At 41.3% G+C, this 21,407-nt stretch overlaps 2 protein-coding genes across 4 annotated transcripts in view; one reads left to right on the top strand and one right to left on the bottom strand.

Moving 5' to 3' along the window:
* The first annotated feature begins 325 nt into the window (after positions 1–325).
* Positions 326–12,020, top strand: LOC120426190 (uncharacterized). Its single transcript, XM_039590899.2, has 7 exons — positions 326–627; positions 695–860; positions 922–1,027; positions 1,080–1,286; positions 1,480–1,721; positions 11,212–11,622; positions 11,683–12,020. The coding sequence occupies exons 1-7, from the start codon at positions 406–408 to the stop codon at positions 11,886–11,888; spliced, it is 1,560 nt and encodes a 519-aa protein (XP_039446833.1). The 5' UTR covers positions 326–405; the 3' UTR covers positions 11,889–12,020.
* Positions 11,894–21,407, bottom strand: part of LOC120426173 (pro-resilin) — an 80,934-nt gene continuing 71,420 nt past the window's right edge. For 2 of the 3 annotated variants that reach the window (XM_039590891.2, XM_039590896.2), the window contains exon 6: positions 11,894–12,429. In XM_039590891.2, coding sequence (XP_039446825.1) covers positions 12,216–12,429 — 214 coding nt within the window. In that variant the 3' untranslated portion in view covers positions 11,894–12,215. Of the gene's footprint in view, positions 12,459–21,407 lie in introns of all 3 variants that reach the window. The other variant, XM_052710511.1, reaches the window with a different exon arrangement.

The raw sequence follows: 21,407 nt of genomic DNA, 5'->3' as shown, positions 1-21,407 counted from the left end.
TCGTTATGCTCTAAAAGCGTTACGCTCATTAAACTTGGCAACGTTGCAATCGCGATCTGAAAAGCCGATGTTGAAATTTATTAGGGTCATTTTTAATTGACATTTATCTAGTGTGAGTTAAAGTAGACCAATCTTGATTTGTAGATTTTTCTCAGTAAAAAAATTGGATTGCTATGTCAAATCAAGAATAAGACCACTTACCTTTAAATCAATATCTCGTTAATTCTCAAACTCCCTTCCTTCGGCATCTACCGATATCTTATCTTATCAAGTACCTTTCCCAAGTCAGACCCCGGCGCACCGTCAACAAAAGATAACACCACCTTCAGTCATCAGTCAACACTCGGAGAGTCCAACGCAACAACCGAACCGCTGAATGCCCTAAATTTGAGGTTATGTCGCGTTATGACAAATTCTGTCCACCGTGAAGAGTCCACCGCCGTCATCGCCGTCATCGACAGCGCAATGTCCCGCGATCGTGTCAAATATCAGCCGCTCAATTCCCGGTCCAAACCGTGGATCGTGGCCCACTCGCTGTTCTCGAACAGCTTCGTCCGGAAGTGGGGCTTTCTGTGCATTGTGCTGTGCTGTCTGTTGGGCTTTCTGTTCTATCAGCGGGTTCTGTACGTGAGTAAAGCGCGCTGTTATGGCTGAACTGTCAAAATGTTATGGCAAGTTGGGGTTCTCTTTATAGCAAGAGTACATCTACCATACGTTGCCGCTGTTCCAGCGCAGCGTCAAGCTGGAGTTGGCCGTGGGGAAGGAACCGGTTCAGCCGGACCGCTGGAAACCGATTGGGGATCCCCAGCTGAGATATCAGATGTTCTCGGCCTACTTTGATCCGAGGTTGGAGATAGTGGGTAAGTTTGTGGTTTGGAGTTTTTTTTTTGCGCTGAAATTATGGAGTATCATTCTATTCAGAGGGTCTTCCTACGAGCAACAACGGAAGGCTTCCGATTGGTAGCGTCAGAGTTTTCGCGGTTTTACCTTTGAAGATTCGTCAGATGGAAGTGTTCTGCCATTTTCGGTACGTTGAACGAGCTCTTGAACAAAAATCCACTTGAGAAGTACTCTTTTAGATACGCTGAAGGTGAGGTCGTCCGCAAACGAGCAGACTTGGTGGAAGCGGTTCACGAGAATTTCGACATGCCCTTCTCGGCTACATCGGTGGTGTGCAAGCTTACAGGGGACAAGTCCCAGCTTAAAATCCAGCTCCCTTACGAAGTTGGCCTGAGCTACAACTTTGAGCCAAGCATGATTGATGCGACCAGCTTCGTCCAAATCCAGTGAGTATTAATGTCCATCTAATTGCAACCGTTTAATTAATCCCAAGATTTCCACCCACTCATCATTCGAGTCACGTTTCCCGGGGGTGGATTATCCCTTGAACCTACGCTAATTGTCGGCAATTTTCTTTCCTTTTTGCATTCCACCGTGTTAATTCGAATCTTTACCTGGCCGAATGGCGACTAATTTCAGCTATCCCCGGGGCAACCTCCTGCTCCGGATGAACCCGAGCCGGGATTTGGCAGTTTGCGTCGGGCCGGTACATTCCAATTATAGCAACGCGGCCCGGATTGTGGAATTTGTCGAGTACTGGCGGCTGCTCGGGGCCGAACGGTTCTATTTGTACAATAAATCTGTCACGGAGGACGTGAGCCGGGTGCTGGGACACTATCGGGAGCGGGGGATTGCCGAAGTGCTCGAGTGGAATCTTGAAGGTGAGGCTTTAAAGCTAAGAAATGAGCACAGCACAAAATCACGAATGTCATCAATCAGAAAAATACCATACTCCAAATCAATCATAAGAAACCTAAAAATTTAATCTTAGCAACTGATTACAGGTGGTAAAACACAAAGGAATAAAATTACAACATCAAAAATACATAATATACCTAAATTGATTTGCAATAATGGAAACAGCATGTAATTCCATCGGGTACCATATGTTGGCCTATCGGCCTTTTGACATATTGCAAAATTTATTTCAATTTCAATTTAATTCATGTATTATTAGAAATTTACATTTCATATGCCAAATATAACATTTTCATTTTTGAGATTTGAAAAGATCTTTCAAATGGGATTAATTCATAAGCCTTTCATGGAGGGCACATATTAGGATTGCCCGAATTCGTGCTTCGATCTTTAAAATATGATGTCTTTGGGAAAGTTTTTCCAAATTTAATGAAGGTTCTACATCCAAAAAATGGTAAAAAAAAACTTAAACAGTTGCCTTTCTCCATACATTGCCACGATTTTTCCCATACAAACTTCAAAGGCTTAGAGAGAGAGAGAGAGAGAGAGAGGGGTTCCCGTAATCAGAATGAGCTCAAATTTGGAATTTAGCCTAGTGATGAGTAAATCTTTGATTTCAGGTGGTTGCCCCGAGTAAGCCCAGTTTTGGACAACCCTTGTACATATGTTTTGATTTAGCTAGCCTGTTGAAGCAATTCTAAGGGAAAATCGCGATATGGAGGCAGCAAAATATTATTCAATTCAATTCGGTTTTATTTGTGAATAATCAAATTACAATTTGTACATATTATGAACCTAACAGAGTTTTTGTTTTCATTTCAGCTGTGTGTGTCTTAATTCGGGTTAGAGCAATTATTACTGTTAATTAAATGCACAAACAAGAGTAAGAAAAAGTTTTCAAAAAACTTACGCATTTGCTAATGATAGGGGATAGGAATAGAAAAAGCTTACAACTAGATCACAGCAAAATTTAATCAATCATAGATGTGCTTGATCATCAGCTCCACAAGGGCTAGGAATTGCTCCGCTTTGTTACGGCAGGTCCGAAATCGCGTCATCATCTCCCCCGCGAGAGCAAAGAACTCCGGCAGGGTAAAGAGATCTTCCCCGGTGACTTATTGCTGGGCCGCATTGCCGCTACCGGCAGCGACCACGCTGGCGAACGATCGACCCCATCCAGGAGGGAACGCTGGGTTGTCCGCTGGAACCGTACGATGACTAACAGCCGGCACGGTTACGCTCGTACTTCGCTGAGGAGGGTGGGACGCTGCTGCTTTCTTTTCCCTCTTTTCCTGCTCCTCGAGGTAGGTTTTCCGTGCGCTGCATCCACGGTAGTTGCTGGTATGGTTACCTCCACAGTTGGCGCACTTGATGCGCGCCTTGGTTTGCTCTGCCTTGTCGCCCAAGTCCGCCTTGTAGGCAGTGCGCACGCCTCCGAGAGGTGTGTTTCACCGCACTTCACGCAGCGGGGCGGGAGGTTGCAGTTCCGCGAGCCGTGGCCAAATTTCTGGCAACGGTGGCATTGCGCTGCGTCCGTCGGGTTCTTTGAGTAAAACCGCCAGTTTACCCAAAAACTGTCCAACGCCTTAGTTTTCCGCAGGTCTTGAATTTTGACGGTGCCGCGGTCAAAGTACAACAGGTACAGTGTGTGTGTACCTGTGACCGTTGTCTTCCGCGAGAGGACTTTTATGTCACGCGGCGTAATTCCAGCACCCGAGAGGTCCTTCTTTAGGTCGGGGATCGGGCGGTCTTGGTACCCCTGCAAGACGACCTTCACGGCAGTCTTCTGCACGGGGTCGAATGTGTAGAACTTGAAGTTTTTACTCTTCAATTTCTCCACAACCAGCTCGAAGTTCTTGCTGTCAAATGTGTAGACTTGCACTGACGACTTACCGATTTTCAGACAATATCCGAGACCTTCCAGCAACTCGTCAATATCGTCCGTCAACGTGTCCAAAACATAGATTGGAGGTGGTCTACGTTCCTTTGGAGAATTGTTCGTTTTTGACGTCGACACTTTCTTCCGTGCACCTCCATCGTATTCGTCGTCGTCGGTAGTGCTGCTACCGTCGGTGTTGTTGTTGTTTTCTTCGTCGTCGCTCAGCATCTGGAACTCTGGAGCAACATTTGAAAAGGGCGCATAAGCATTTTGACAGCTGCAACTATTTTGCAATTTCCCAGGCAATAGGCAACTATTTGACAAAACCCATAGTGTTGAATGGTAGCTGTGGAGGTCAGCTATTGTTTCCCATTTCGAATTTTGAGAAAATGTTAACTGAAGCTTGAGAAATAGCAAAATAGTTGAATCTGTCAAAAAGCTTATCCGCCCTTTTCTCGTGTTGCTCCAGAACTCGTTCCTGATGGGAATGTTGGCGGACGTTGACGTGTTGGTCGTGGCACCGGAAGTACCGGAACGGGTTCGCACTGGTGATCTTGGAACATATCCGGGATGTAGTAACTTTTTGTCGATGCCTTCTGCGCTCACGCTCCCCTGCGCGATGGCGGTCGACACGGCGTTGGTTTGTTTACCTTTTTAGACACGGCCGGTAGACGAACTTCGCGGGTTTTTCGAGGCCGCACTCGAACTGCCACGGCCACGGCCGGCCTTTGGCATGCTGCAGGAGCAAACTCGCGGGTAATCACGGTAGACTACGGCGGAAAATTTCGAAAAAACGATAGAGCACTGAGCACTTGACTGCTGCTTGCTCTCGTGCGTACACGGAGGTCGAGCAAAATATTTTAAATCGAGAACACCCATGGAAGGTTCATACGTAGAAAGTTGTGTTTTTCCTTCCTGGTTAAGAATATGTTCAATTCAAAATAGTCTATCGGTGAAAATTGCGTCTTCCAGGAAAAAAAAAAATGTGCTTTCAAATATTAAGTAGCATAGGAGGAGGTACATGGTGGCTCAAGTAAAAACTTTTAATTTGTTTATAAGCCTTATTGATAGCCGCAATATTTGTCGTGATTCAAAATGTTTTAAATTTTCTTTATCTTAGATTAGCAAAAATTTTCAATAAAATTTGTTTTATTTTTTATTTTTATTTAGTACCAGGCGTCTCCACTAGTATGATTTTTTTTTTATGAAAAACTCAATTTTCACCGATAGAATATGTTGAATCAAACATTTTCTTAGTAAAAAAAAGAAAAAAAACATTCTACGTATGAATCTCCAAAGGGTGTTCTCGATTTTTAATATTTTGCTTCCTCTATACCGTGAAAATTGTTTGAGAAAAAACATTCGGAAATGTTATTTAAGCATTAAGAATCTGCAAATTGGATGAAAATAAGAATCCTCCCTGAATACTTAACTGGCCAAACAGACGAGATTTTTCCTTAGTAAATTGTGTGTGGAGTGATACACCCTATTGCGATGTATGTGAGCGTACTCCACTGGATCGAGTCGAATAGGCCCCTCGTACGCTGGGCTTGACGCAGCCATGCTCTGACAGCGCATGGACGCAGCCACACGAACGGTGCGGTGACAGCTGACAAAGCAGGTCCAGCTCCCGTCCTCTTTACTCGTGTGACGCTCGGCCGGGTCGGATGTGAGTCCGCACCGATTCTCCCGGCGGGCGATTTCCCGAGTGGGTTTATAGACTCACACATTGGCGACCGTGACGGAGTTGAAATTTTATTTTCAACTTCAAAGAACCATCGGGAAATCGCCTGCCGAGATGTTTCTGGTTCAGATTTGCTTGTTTGGTGATGAAAAAAAGATTTTTTGTTTTTTTATGGAGGAAGGATTGGAGTGGAACAAATTGGGAAAAAAGGAGCGAGCGTGATTATTTGATTTGACCGAGTTGTCCGGAGCACACCGTAGAAAGTAAAAAACATAAAAGTGTTGCTGAGGATTTTAAAAATGTTTTTTGTTGTGGAAAAGGCTTGTTCGGTTGGTAAGTAAAGTGAAACTGAGTTTGACAGAATGGAATTTGGTTGAATCGCGTTGGGCACGGAGGTCAGATGGGCCTGCCGTGGAAAATAGCCTGGAAGGCCGCGATTGGTGGAACGTTTTGTCGCGTTGGGCACGGTGGGTCAGATTGGCCCGCCGTGGTAAATAGCCTGGAAGGCCGCGATTGTTCCAAGAAAAAATGAATCGCGATGGGCACGGAGGTCAGATGGGCCTACCGTGGGAAATAGCCTGGAAGGCCGCGATTGGTGGAACGTTTTGTCGCGTTGGGCACGGTGGGTCAGATTGGCCCGCCGTGGTAAATAGCCTGGAAGGCCGCGATTGTTCCAAGCAAAAATGAATCGCGATGGGCACGGAGGTCAGATGGGCCTGCCGTGGAAAATAGCCTGGAAGGCCGCGATCAGTGGAACATTTTGTCGCGTTGGGCACGGTGAGTCAGATTGGCCCGCCGTGGTAAATAGCCTGGAAGGCCGCGATTGTTCTAAGAAAAAATGAATCGCGATGGGCACGGAGGTCAGATGGGCCTACCGTGGGAAATAGCCTGGAAGGCCGCGATTGGTGGAACGTTTTGTCGCGTTGGGCACGGTGGGTCAGATTGGCCCGCCGTGGTAAATAGCCTGGAAGGCCGCGATTGTTCCAAGCAAAAATGAATCGCGATGGGCACGGAGGTCAGATGGGCCTACCGTGGAAAATAGCCTGGAAGGCCGCGATCAGTGGAACATTTTGTCGCGTTGGGCACGGTGAGTCAGATTGGCCCGCCGTGGTAAATAGCCTGGAAGGCCGCGATTGTTCTAAGAAAAAATGAATCGCGATGGGCACGGAGGTCAGATGGGCCTACCGTGGGAAATAGCCTGGAAGGCCGCGATTGGTGGAACGTTTTGTCGCGTTGGGCACGGTGGGTCAGATTGGCCCGCCGTGGTAAATAGCCTGGAAGGCCGCGATTGTTCCAAGCAAAAATGAATCGCGATGGGCACGGAGGTCAGATGGGCCTACCGTGGAAAATAGCCTGGAAGGCCGCGATCAGTGGAACATTTTGTCGCGTTGGGCACGGTGAGTCAGATTGGCCCGCCGTGGTAAATAGCCTGGAAGGCCGCGATTGTTCTAAGAAAAAATGAATCGCGATGGGCACGGAGGTCAGATGGGCCTACCGTGGGAAATAGCCTGGAAGGCCGCGATTGGTGGAACGTTTTGTCGCGTTGGGCACGGTGGGTCAGATTGGCCCGCCGTGGTAAATAGCCTGGAAGGCCGCGATTGTTCTAAGAAAAAATGAATCGCGATGGGCACGGAGGTCAGATGGGCCTGCCGTGGAAAATAGCCTGGAAGGCCGCGATTGGTGGAACGTTTTGTCGCGTTGGGCACGGTGGGTCAGATTGGCCCGCCGTGGTAAATAGCCTGGAAGGCCGCGATTGTTCCAAGCAAAAATGAATCGCGATGGGCACGGAGGTCAGATGGGCCTGCCGTGGAAAATAGCCTGGAAGGCCGCGATCAGTGGAACATTTTGTCGCGTTGGGCACGGTGAGTCAGATTGGCCCGCCGTGGTAAATAGCCTGGAAGGTCGCGATTGTTCTAAGAAAAAATGAATCGCGATGGGCACGGAGGTCAGATGGGCCTACCGTGGGAAATAGCCTGGAAGGCCGCGATTGGTGGAACGTTTTGTCGCGTTGGGCACGGTGGGTCAGATTGGCCCGCCGTGGTAAATAGCCTGGAAGGCCGCGATTGTTCTAAGAAAAAATGAATCGCGATGGGCACGGAGGTCAGATGGGCCTACCGTGGGAAATAGCCTGGAAGGCCGCGATTGGTGGAACGTTTTGTCGCGTTGGGCACGGTTGGTCAGATTGGCCCGCCGTGGTAAATAGCCTGGAAGGCCGCGATTGTTCCAAGAAAAAATGAATCGCGATGGGCACGGAGGTCAGATGGGCCTACCATGGGAAATAGCCTGGAAGGCCGCGATTGGTGGAACGTTTTGTCGCGTTGGGCACGGTGGGTCAGATTGGCCCGCCGTGGTAAATAGCCTGGAAGGCCGCGATTGTTCTAAGAAAAAATGAATCGCGATGGGCACGGAGGTCAGATGGGCCTGCCGTGGAAAATAGCCTGGAAGGCCGCGATCAGTGGAACATTTTGTCGCGTTGGGCACGGTGGGTCAGATTGGCCCGCCGGGGTCAATAGCCTGGAAGGCCGCGATTGTTTCAAGGAAAAATAAATCGCGACGTGCACGGAGGTCAGATGGGCCTGCCGTGGAAAATAGCCTGGAAGGCCGCGATCAGTGGAACATTTTGTCGCGTTGGGCACGGTGGGTCAGATTGGCCCGCCGTGGTAAATAGCCTGGAAGGCCGCGGTTGTTCCAAGAAAAAATGAATCGCGATGGGCACGGAGGTCAGATGGGCCTACCATGGGAAATAGCCTGGAAGGCCGCGATTGGTGGAACGTTTTGTCGCGTTGGGCACGGTGGGTCAGATTGGCCCGCCGTGGTAAATAGCCTGGAAGGCCGCGATTGTTCTAAGAAAAAATGAATCGCGATGGGCACGGAGGTCAGATGGGCCTGCCGTGGAAAATAGCCTGGAAGGCCGCGATCAGTGGAACATTTTGTCGCGTTGGGCACGGTGGGTCAGATTGGCCCGCCGTGGTAAATAGCCTGGAAGGCCGCGATTGTTTCAAGGAAAAATAAATCGCGATGAATACGGAGGTTAGATGGGCCTGCCGTGGGAAATAGCTTGGAAGGCCGCGAATGTTCCGGAGAAAAAATGAATCGCGTTGGGCACGGTGGGTCAGATGGGCCCGCCGTGGAAAATAACCTGGAAGGCCGCGTTTGGTCAAATGAAAATAAATGCTGCGATTGGCGTTACTGAAATCGCTAGATGTATGGTAGGTCAGTCTGTCCAGCCGTAGTTTAGAAAATTGTGGTTCAGACTGACTCTCTGTGGTTGAAAATTTTGAAACGGGCAAAAGGCGAGAGATGTAGGTGTAGGTTATTGAGATTGCTTTGGGAAATAGTTAAAATATAGTCACGAATGCTCTCGTAGTGAATTTTGTGACAAAGCAGTGAACAGAGGATGATGCATAATGATTTGTTAAAGGGTAATTTAAGTTAAGCAAAAAGATGCAAGGAATATTGAAAAGTTTTAAGGATTTTAGGAATTTCTGTGCTGTGTTTGCCAGAATGTAGCTAAATAAAGAGAGTGGAAAATAAGACTTGAATCATTTGGTAGTGTAATGTAAGCAACTCCAAAACTTAATTACGATAAAGTAGGTTATATGCCAGAATGGTTTACAGAAAGCAAGATAAAAAAGAGAGAGAGATAGATAGATAGAGAGACAGACAGAAAGATAGATAGATAAAAAGAAAGATAGATAGGAAGAGAGATAGAAGGATAGATAGATATAGAGAGAGATAGATAGATAGATAGATATAGAGAGAGATAGATATATATAGAGAGATAGATATATATAGAGAGAGATAGAGAGAGAAAGAGAGAGAGATAGAGAGAACGAGAGAGAGATAGATAGAGAGAAAGAGAGAGAGAGAGAGAGAGAGAGAGAGAGAGAGAGAGAAAATCACGAAAATAACAATCCTTACCTAGAAAAAAGAAAATTAGCTAATTTCAAATGGTGATTTAGTCAAAGCTGAGATGGACTAACAGTGGGCCAAGCCATGAACCAGCAGTTTAAATCGATGCGTTAAGTGATATGCTTGTTAGAAATTCTAACGTATCCTTCTTTTCTTTGATCAATGTTGGCAATGGATCCGAAGGTAACCGGGGATTTTTTTTTTTGGTTTTTATGAAAACTTTTGCAGATTGCATAGGAATGCCGTTATGTAGTCGTGGTATTTATTTCATAGTTCAATTTTTTCAACAATATTTTTTATGGAGAAGAGGAGAGATGTGTGGAGTGATACACCCTATTGCGATGTATGTGAGCGCACTCCACTGGATCGAGTCGAATAGGCCCCTCGTACGCTGGGCTTGACGCAGCCATGCACTGACAGCGCATGGACGCAGCCACACGAACGGTGCGGTGACAGCTGACAAAGCAGGTCCAGCTCCCGTCCTCTTTACTCGTGTGACGCTCGGCCGGGTCGGATGTGAGTCCGCACCGATTCTCCCGGCGGGCGATTTCCCGAGTGGGTTTATAGACTCACACAAATTGCATTTAATAAAAAATCAATGAGCAAACAAGATAAGTTTTAAAATATTGAAAACGTTAAATGGAACAACAACAATCAAGCATGCATTGTGTTAGTTAATTAGTTAGTTAGTTAAAAAATTAACCTCTAATTGGTGATTGTGTTACGTTCCCAAAAAACAATTTCCCAGAATGCAGCATTTCCTAGAAATGTTAAAAGCAGAATGTAATTAGAAAAAAAAATCTTAGAAATTAAACATCACATCATCTTACTTTATATTTTCGAATAGTTATTATATTTTTAAAAAGAATTTTAAAAGGTAACTACAAAAAACTACACTTAGGAGGGGGAAAGAAACAAAAATATTTTTTAGAGGATTTTTAAAAACTTTTTCGTACTGCTGTCTATTGTACTTAAATGAACTCATTGTTACCTAAAAAAACGCGAATCTCCACGAACGAGTTTCACATCTTCATTAAATTTCGAGTTTTTTTTTCCGGTTATGAATCAACTTATTGAAACTACCTTTCATGGCCAAAATATTGGCATTGATGAACTAGTTCAAAATTTTTCTATGATTCAAGCCATTTTAAGCTAAATAAAATTTAATAACCAATTAGGTTACTGAAAATTTTCCCACAGTCAAAGTAAAATTCAACATTATCAAATTCAATTCAATTCAATTCGGGTTTATTTGTGAATAATCAAGTTACAATGAGTTCATTTAGGTACATAACAGAGTTTTGGAGTTCCTTTCAGCTGTGTGTTACATCGTAGTTCAATCGAAGGCATTATTACTTATAATTATTGAATAGACAGAGTAAGAAAAAGTTTTCAAAAACCGTACAAAAAAAAAACATTATCAAATTTGGCTGTAAAAAATGTCTGTTTGCAAAATAAGTTGTCTTCGAAATGATGAAAATCAGCATCAAACTTAATCTAAATAATTGAAAAACAACATAACAAAAAAATCACAATATCATTCAAAATCGACGTTATTTTGAATGGCGCTGATAACAAAAAAAAACATTGTTCAAAACAATTTTGAAAAAAAGATATCAGAAATTAATTAACAAATGCATCTTTAGGTATTTCTATTACAGTACAGACTCGATTAACCAAAGGCCTCAGAAAATAATATCGGATCATCGGATAATCACGATATTTTTATTATCTTATTTTTATTGTCGAGTTTGCATGACCTCTAAACTACGTAGAAGTGATTTAGAAATTTTAAATCCAAGATGGTGGCCAAAATGGCTGTCATTAACAATTGAAAAAAAAATATTTAATATATTTAATTGGCAATCAACTATTAAAATTTTACAAAAATAAGTTTATGCGCTCAAAACAAATTGAGTGAATGATCAATAAAAAAAATGTTTGAGATTTATAAAAAAAAATATAAATGTTTTCACAGGTTACAAATTTGAGCAAGAGCTCCGCTACGAGGGCATCTTCGCCGCTCTGAACGACTGCCTGTACCGCTCCACCCTGGTCGGGGACTTTCACTTCACGGCCATGGTCGACCTGGACGAGTTCCTACTACCCCTAGAGTCCGCCTTCGACGGTGAAAACCTCGTCCAATTCCTCCACCGCCGGGACCGCTTCGACGTGCACTCGTTCAACTTCGCGGCCGTTTTCTTCTACGGCTTTTACGAGGAGGACTTTTCGCGGGTTCCCCGCGGGGCCAACAACACCTACCTGTACACGCAGGTCCGCACCGTGCGCACCAAGGAACCGCTGATGCATCACAACCGAAGCAAATACGTGGCCAGCGGACGCACCGTCATCGAGGCGGGCAACCACTTTGTGTGGCGGGCTTTACGAGGTGCGACTGTTTGGATGGATTTGTATGGAGGGGAATCTAATTTTGATCGTTTTTTTGTAGATACCAAAGAGTTGCGGATTACGGAGCAGGAAGGTTTGCTGTTCCACTACCGGGACCGGTGCGTAGGTTATGGCTGTGAAACGTTCGTCGAGGACAGTCGTGCCCGCCGCTACGAAGGAAAGATCTGGCGGGCAGTTGAAAGCACGTGTCGACAGATCTTTCCCCAATATGGCGGACAGTGCCCGCTCGGGAAGGAAAACAACTAGAGAGCTTCCATCAGTTACGTTTATTGCTACCAATTTCTTACGGGATTATAAATAGATTTACTTCCTTACGAACTAAGCTAGATTAAGTTGTATACTTAAAACGAGAAATACACTTTCTGGTTCTGTATGTTACGCCCCTGTCGTAGTTTTGGTTTTTGTGTGTCGTCTCTTCTTAAATTTATTCGAGTTTTTTACTTTACTTTTACTTCCTCCTACTTGGTAAACTTAAGGCCCGCTCTGCACTCTAAACTTAAGCAAATTCCTCACCAAGTCCGTTGTTCGTATCGCGTCAGGATTAAGGTTCCATTATTCATTCTTTTCCGTTTTTCAAGACTCACTCTTCTGCGGGCTGTCATGGCCTGCTGTTGCCTTGCTGTCAGAATCGCCACCGTTGCCGTTGTTGTTGTCGTTGTCAGCCGCCTGCAGCTCAGCGGTCGTGGGTTGCTGCTGTCCGCCGACGGAATTGCCCGTGTCCCGGTCCATGAGGTAGCTGGTGGCGCCTAGAGATGCCGACGGGCGGGGACGTCCACTATAGGCAGAGCTAGCAGGGGGGACAGAAGAAGCGAGGCTCTAATTTTAATGGGCGGGCATTAGCGAGTTCCCCCCTTAAAACAAGGGGTGGGGGTTAGGAGAAGCGCGCAAGCGGAAGTTATTCGACGGTTTTCCTTTTTTCTCCGGAAAGCTTCAACTGAAAATTTGCATTATTTACAAACGCTTGAAGCTGACGGCGTGGAGCTTGTACTCAGCACCAGATTGGTGGATGCTTTAAAAAAGTTATGCGATAACACTCTTTGAAAGCTTCGTCTTGTTAACTTTTGTCAAAATCATTTCAATTTAGGGTTAGTTGAAAAAAAAAACATTCGTTGTTATTTTTTGTTGCTGTTTGATGGCTGCTTCGAACTTATTATCTAAACGAAAGAAAAATATAAAAAAAAAACAGCAAAACTTTTCCATAATAACCAAACATTAAAGTGCACATAATGCCATAAAAGTCTCACAAACAAGCGTTGTTACCGAAAACTGAACACTACCTAACACACACACACGCACACAAAACTTGTCTCTAAAAACGAAAAACTATAACCCCACTTTATGGTCCTCATTTAGAGCGGCTTGAGCCAGTGCTAATTTATAACCTAGTTTTTTTCGTTTTTCCACACATACACAAAGGAGAAACTTTGGCAGAAGCTCTCCACTTGGCTTTGGCTCACCCTTCAAAAGGAAAAGAAAATTATTTTTCTAACGATAAATTCACCCAGCAGTGCTTTGTAATACTTTGGTATTTTAGATATATTCTTACGATTTCTTGTTTTAATCTGGGTGCAGAATAGTGGTTCGCAAAGCGGCCTCAATTTAGAACTGTCAAAGCGGAACCAATTTACTGTTTGCAAAATGATACCAAGAAGTGGCAAGTATTGTAATCGATCTATAATTTATTTTGTCAGGATTAAAAAAATGACTCGAGCTTTTGAGGTATTCGAAGTCAACAAATCTTAAGATACAAAGATACATAATCTCGGAACTTCCATTCGGTTGTTCTTCTGGTTCTCAAAATTCCACCCACTTCTGACGCAATTTTTCGTCACGTGGAAAATAAAAAAAACAACTTTTAGCCGCCCATCGTTTAGTCTACGAACAAAAAATGCGCTAGGCACTTTATTTTTCAGTGAAAACTTTAACATTAACAGATCCAAAATGTTTCAAAACAAGTCACTTCAGCAGCAAAAAATATGTCACGCTTGAGCTTGAACAAAGCCTTCTACTTTGTTTATGTTTACAGCAGTAGTGCACTTGTAGTAGTGAGGAGCAGTTGGGAGCATTCGAAAATCACGTTACGCATTCTGTCTTTTCAGCACCCAGGTTTTAATCAATCTTTTTTTTTACAAACCTTGAATTTGAGCACAAATCGAAAAATAACATAAAACTTTAAGAATTCAAAAGTTCGTTGATTCTTCAAACATGTTTGAAGCTTTTTGATATATTTTTATTTAAGTTTCGCTTAAAATATTAAATTCAGATATTTTTAATTCCCGAACTTGACCAGGGCTGAGGGGCAATACCTTTGAATAAAATTTGAAATATTCTATTTTGGTCTTATTTGCTTGAATTATTTGGAGGCTTACTTAAGACATTTGCAGCAATTGACAAACCAAAAATGTTATCGCTATACTCGAAAATCTGTATTTGATTAATATAGTGTCTTCATTAAAGTGAAAGGTGATAAAAAATATAGTAAATGAGCAAACAAAAAACAATTTTCAAAAAAAAAAAAAATATTTCTAAAGATTAAATTATGGGTTATTCTTTTCGATTTCCGTGGAAGGGGTAATTTTAGTCCCTGATCATGAATTCGAGGTCAATTTTTCGATACCTCGTGACGGTGGGGTGGAATGATACCTTTCATTCTTCTATATTTTCAATAAGACACGTATTTCGGCGATTTGTAGCGTAAGGAGATAATAATTTGATGTCAAAGGGAACTTTTGTGTGAAATTAGACCCCGGCCCACTCAACATTCCGAAATTTGTCATTTTATGGAAAATTTAATGATTTTTTTATTCTGTAACATCATCAAGTTTTCAAAGGTCTTTTCAAAAGTATAATCCATTTTTTCAAAATGCAAGATTTCTCGGATGAATTTTCAGAAAGCCGTAAGAGCCACCGTGACCTCTGACATTAACTTTCGTTTTTCTCGAAAATGAAACAAAATTTCATATTTTTTTAGTTTGGGGCACTTGAAGGAAATGTAGATGAACAATCTCGAGCATTTTTGATTTTGGTTTTTCATAAGTAGGTATTTGTACCGATGCAAAAAGGACTTTGTTTACCAATGGCTCTTATGGCTTTTTGAAAACTAATCCGAGAATTTAATCTAACATTTCAAAATAGCTAACAACACTAATTCTGTCCCTCATCGAATGGCGTGATTTTAAGAGTTGAAAAGTTAAATCGATGAGACGAACTTGTGAGTGATAGTGGCCAACGGGGAGATGGTGGAGATATCCGGGTTTCCATGTCTATTGTAGAACCAGCTGTTGCTGCGTTGCTGCATATCCGGAAAGACGTCGCTGACCAGGGATAGAGCCTATATCGCCCAGATGACGAGAAAATCTTGGCTGATTTGATGCGGCCGTTGATAAGGATAAGAACTTAGGAGCTGCCGATTGGAACACAATATGGATGTGTCTTTTGAAGATTTCAATATTGGCTGATTCTCGGTGAGAGCTTTCCATTATTATTTGCTAAAAGATTATATTTCCCTATATTATTATACTATGAATTAAATAGCCCTCCTACCCCTTCCTCACTTTCCCATTCCATAATCCCATTTTGCCCAATTCACCTTCCCCCCTACAAATATTATTATCTACCAAATTTACACTAACACACCACACCTAACTGATCCGGAGCGTTTGGTACGGTATGTCCACGCATCCTTCCTACCCTGTAGATTCTGTGGAATGTGATCCGTTCACAGAATCCTCTTTGCGATAAACACAACGCAGTAGGGCTGGCCGCTTTAATTTTTATATAACATTTTCGGGTGATCTCGGATTTATTGCAACTGTTAATATTGACTAGAAAAGTGCTTGGAGCGTAATCTAATCACAAGACTTTCGTCGGACTGGCTGCGTTTGTGTTAGATTAGAATAGATTAGATTGAATAAAAATATTTTCAAAGGTGAAACATTAAACCAACTTTGGCTGTAATTTTTACTAACATTTCCTATATTGTATGTGAAAATAAGTATGCAGTACACGGGGTTGGGCACATCGTTTATCCGTAGGGCATATGGAGCAACTTCCGTAAATATGGTAAATATCGGTTAATCCAATGCACGATTATGCACGGCATGCGCGGGTTCAAACGAAATTTTGACCAGTGTGGAATGTGACGTTTCTACACATCAGCTAGAAATGTCATGTCTAGCTGTCATTTGTTTTGTGTTGGACGAAAACGCGGATTTCGGCAAAAAAAAAAAAACAATTTTGTGCTAGGCCAGGTTTTCGATTCCTCCTGTCCTCCTGTGCTGAACATTCAAAATGTTCCTTTGCCAGAACGGCCAGAACCCAACAAGCACTGTAACAATAGAACTGATTGGGCCACGGGGTTGGGCACATCGTTTATCCGTAGGGCATATGGAGCAACTTCCGTAAATATGGTAAATATCGGTTAATCCAATGCACGATTATGCACGGCATGCGCGGGTTCAAACGAAATTTTGACCAGTGTGGAATGTGACGTTTCTACACATCAGCTAGAAATGTCATGTCTAGCTGTCATTTGTTTTGTGTTGGACGAAAACGCGGATTTCGGCAAAAAAAAAAAACAATTTTGTGCTAGGCCAGGTTTTCGATTCCTCCTGTCCTCCTGTGCTGAACATTCAAAATGTTCCTTTGCCAGAACGGCCAGAACCCAACAAGCACTGTAACAATAGAACTGATTGGGCCACGGGGTTGGGCACATCGTTTATCCGTAGGGCATATGGAGCAACTTCCGTAAATATGGTAAATATCGGTTAATCCAATGCACGATTATGCACGGCATGCGCGGGTTCAAACGAAATTTTGACCAGTGTGGAATGTGACGTTTCTACACATCAGCTAGAAATGTCATGTCTAGCTGTCATTTGTTTTGTGTTGGACGAAAACGCGGATTTCGGCAAAAAAAAAAAAAACAAATCAAAAATAATGATATGTGATAATTATTACAGATTAATTAAAAATAAAAGGGGGTGGGGGAGTAAAGTTCTTGAAAAGCCAAAGAAAGGAAAGTTGAGATCGACTGTTCTACAGTGAGTGTTCCGACGAGTGAAAAATCGCGGCCCTCGCTTCCCACTGCTTAAGGTTTTTTCCGGAACCATCAGTTTGTCTGCGGAAGATTCTAGGTAGCAGGCATAACCCTGACGGAACAATACCACCGAATCGCCCATCTGCTCGTTGCATGGTGCCTTGTGATGGATAGAAAGCCAATCTGGGGGACGGAGGTTTCTCCGTTGCAGGTGATTGGAATCGTACGCACCTTCAGACTTTGCCAATTGCTAATCCTGGACGGTCAGGAGGAGATTTCGGTTGATCAGTATGTGCAACGTTTTACGTGTCTGCGCAGGGATGGAACCGCTTGGATTGCGTCCCGATTAGTGTGACCGAAAATCCGAACAGTTGGAACTGTCCATAACCATGATTAATTGCCCAAAAGGGTCCAACTCTTCCTCTATGGTTGTTGAATGTTTCTGATGAAGACGATTCGTGCTGCTCTGGAGTTCGTTTTCCCGTACGGCTCTCGTTATGTAAGCTGTGGCGATTTATTTCAACAGGTCGTAGAAAATGGTTCCAGAAACCGTAACGGAAATACACCTGTTAAGAGACTAACGGAACTTCACCATGACTCTTGTTCAAGCAGTCGTAGGGCAAAGGAAGTGGTCAAAAGAATCGGTTCCAACTGCTCCTAGGTCTCCTGTCCCGATGTTCCGATCAACCCAGCGTTCCGTGCCACCCAAAAAATGTTGCCGGAGTCAAGAGTCAACAGAAATTAATTTGTTTGTACACAAACAGCAGAGCGCACGTTTGCAATGTCATCGATGACAGCTGAGAAAAACACTGAAATAAAATTCATAGAGAAATTGTGCATGCACGTAAATATGGATGCACATACGGATCAACATATGACATAAATGCAATATATTCGGAGTGACCACCTCGTGATGCAGTACTTTTTGTACTGTTCCTCTACGCATGTTTAGCAAGTTTCTCTTTTTTCTATAGTATTTTTTTAATAACAATCAAAAAAAGAAAAAAATGGCTGTTAAAACATAAAAAAAAACAATATAGACAAAAGGTAATGATAGGAGGTGATAGGAAAAACTAAATTCTTTCAGAAAAAAGCATAAACTAAACAAGATAAATAAGCGATTCTCTACGAAATATGTCTTTTTTCTTTAATTTTAATTTTTGTATTTTTTATTCCGGCTGAACCTTTTTTGGCGCCTTCGGTAAAAGTCATTTTGCAATGCGACTATTTTCAAAAAAGTTACCTAAACTAACTAACTTGACTAACTTGAAAACGGTGCACTTTATCAAAATTTCACTAAAGTACTTTTAGATTGCAAATTTGATTTTACTTCGAAAAATGAAGTTGAAAAATTTTACGAACAATATTTCGATTTTTTGAAAAAATCAGTATTGGTTCAAAAATTTATAACTTGGTCAAAAATTTTTTGCCCATTCTGTAAATTTCTGAAAAGGTGCCATTTCATGTTCCCTAAAACATAAAAAAAATAAAAAAATGAAAATAGTGTTTTTTTCAAACCAAGTTTTAGTGACAAAAAGAGTAATAAAAAATCATCAAAACAATTTAACCGTCCATCATTTTTTTAAGTGTAGTCCTTATCCATATGTACAACTTTGCCGAAGACACCAAATCGATCAAAAAATTCCTTCAAAAGATGCAGATTATTGAATTTTCATATATCATTTTTGTATGGACAGCTGCCAAATTTGTATGGAAAATTATATGGACAACCCAATAATGCGAAAGGGCTTCTTTGGGCATACCGAAGGCACCAAAAAACTTTCAGCCGGAATAAAAAAATCAAAAAAAAAACTCAAAAAATTGCTCAAATACAAAAACACACGAGAAAAATTGAAAATTTCGAAAGAATCAATTGGGCTGTAGAGGTTGAATCATATTTAATATGTTTTGGCTCATTAAAAAAATATATTGCATTTTTGTGAAATTCTGATTTCAGTACCGTCTTGTTTTAATTTTTATTCATTCGAAGTGAAATTTTCTAATGAGCTTCAAAAAATCGAACCTTTCTTGTATTTGATTTTTAGAACTGATTGAAAATCAATAATTTCAAAAACATGTCATTTTTGCCTCCAAAAATTTTGTTTTAGTTTATTGCAAACAAGAAGCATTTTAATTAAAATTCTGTGCTGCCAGTTGTCTAGAAAATTGTTACTATTTGAAGAAAATTAACGTTTTTTTCAAGAGAGTGAAGTGAATTTTTATTTCTCATGTATAAACATGTAATAAAACTGTAAAAAACAACACACAAAGGTTACAACGTGAAAAAAAATAGCTGGCACCACTGCCGCTCACACCCAACCATCCAGCGTGGAAGAGACATCCATAACGGCAGTAAAGGGAGCAATTAAAAAGTTTTCCCCCCGGGGCAACACTGCGCTGCTGAAGGATACAACTAAAATTTGCCTTCGGCGCTATCGGTCCGGGCAAGTTTCGCTGCAAGGATTTCTGCAGCAACAGCAAAGGCAAGTGTTGCCAGCTTCTTGCTGGTTGGGCGATTGATTGAACTAGACACTTTCTCACAGGCTCAGGCACAGAGGCTGACGGGGGCAAGTTGTTTGGAAAATAAATGCGAATAATCAATCTGGCATTTCCGCAGTAGCACTGTGTGTGTGTGTGTGTGTGTGTGTGTGTGTGTGTGTGTGTGTGTGTGTGTGTGTGTGTGTGTGTGTGTGTGTGTGTGTGTGTGTGTGTGTGTGTGTGGCGCAGAGAGGCGCAATTTGTTTGGGATTTGGTCGAGGATTAAGACATTTGTTACCGGACGAAAGACGGAAGAGCCTGCTTGTGTGTGGAAGATTTGAACTTTAAGTTGAAAAGATTTACGAGCTGCTGCTGGACGAAAGCAGCCAGCTTTTTTAAACTTGAGACTTAGCGAATTTATAAGTGAGCAATTCTCTACAAAATCGGTCTTTTTTCTTCAATTTTAATTTTTGTATTTTTTAATCCGACTGAAACTTTTTTGGTGCCTTCGATATGCCCAAAGAAGCCATTTTGCATCATTAGTTTGTCCATATAATTTTCCATACAAATTTGGCAGCTGTCCATACAAAAATGATGTATGAAAATTCAAAAATCGGTATCTTTTGAAGGAATTTTTTGATCGATTTGGTGTCTTCGGCAAAGTTGTTAGTATGGATACGGACTACACTGGAAAAAAATGATACACGGTAAAAAAAATTTGGTGATTTTTTTATTTAACTTTTTATCACTAAAACTTGATTTGCAAAAAACACTATTTTTAATTTATTTTTAGTTTTTGATATGTTTTAGAGGACATAAAATGCCAACTTTTCAGAAATTTTCAGGTTGTGCAAAAAATCATTGACTGAGTTCTGAATTTTTTAATCAATACTGATTTTTTCAAAAAATCGAAATTTTGGTCGCAAAAATTTTTCAATTTTATTTTTCGATGTAAAATTGAATTTACAATCAAAAAGTACTTTAGTGAAATTTTGATAAAGTGCGCCGTTTTCAAGTTATAGCCATTTTTATGTAACTTTTTTCGAAATAGTCGCAGTTTTTCATTTTTTTAAATTAGTGCACATGTTTGCCCACTTTTGAAAAAAATATTTTTGAAAAGCTGAGAAAATTTTCTATATTTTGCTTCTTCGGACTTTGTTGATACGACCTTTAGTTGCTGAGATATTGCAATGCAAAGGTTAAAAAACAGGAAAATTAATGTTTTCAACGTCGCACCCAAACAACACACCATTTTCTAATGTCGATATCTCAGCAACTAATGGTCCGATTTTCAATGTTAAAATATGAAACATTTGTGAAATTTTCCGATCTTTTCGAAAACAATATTTTAAAAATTTTCAAATCAAGACTAACATTTTAAAAGGGCATAATAATGAATGTTTGGCCCTTTTGAAATGTTAGTCTTGATTTGAAAATTTTAAAAATATTGTTTTCGAAAAGATCGAAAAATTTCACAAATGTTTCATATTTTGACATTGAAAATCGGACGATTAGTTGCTGAGATATCGACATTGAAAAATGTTGGGTTGTTTGGGTGAGACTTAGAAAACATCAATTTTCCTGTTTTTAAACCTTTGCATTGCAATATCTCAGCAACTAAAGGTCGTATCAACAAAGTCCAAAGAAGCAAAATATAGAGAATTTTCTCAGCTTTTCAAAAATATTTTTTTCAAAAGTGGGCAAACATGTGCACTAATTTTAAAAAATGAAAAACTGCGACTATTTTGAAAAAAGTTACATAAAAATGGCTATAACTTGAAAATGGTGCACTTTATCAAAATTTCACTAGAGTACTTTTTGATTGCAAATTCAATTTCACATCGAAAAATAAAGTTAAAAAATTTTTGCGTCCAAAATTTCGATTTTTTGAAAAAATCAGTTTTGATTAAAAAATTTATAACTTGGTCAATGATTTTTTGCGCAACCTGGAAATTTCTGGAAAGTTGGCATTTTATGTCCTTTAAAACATATCAAAAAATAAAAATAGTGTTTTTTTGCAAATCAAGTTTTAGTGATAAAAAGTTAAATAAAAAAATCCCCAAATTTTTTTTACCGTGTATCATTTTTTTCCAGTGTATTCCGTATCCATACCTTCAACTTTGCCGAAGACACCAAATCGATCAAAAAATTCCTTCAAAAGATACAGATTTTTGAATTTTCATACATCATTTTTGTATGGACAGCTGCCAAATTTGTATGGAAAATTATATGGACAAACTAATGATGCA

This window comes from Culex pipiens, chromosome 3 (genome assembly GCF_016801865.2).
Source record: "Culex pipiens pallens isolate TS chromosome 3, TS_CPP_V2, whole genome shotgun sequence".
Taxonomy (NCBI): domain Eukaryota; kingdom Metazoa; phylum Arthropoda; class Insecta; order Diptera; family Culicidae; genus Culex; species Culex pipiens.
Note: the sequence above shows the minus strand (reverse complement) of the source record. Positions and strands in the feature narration are given on the sequence as shown.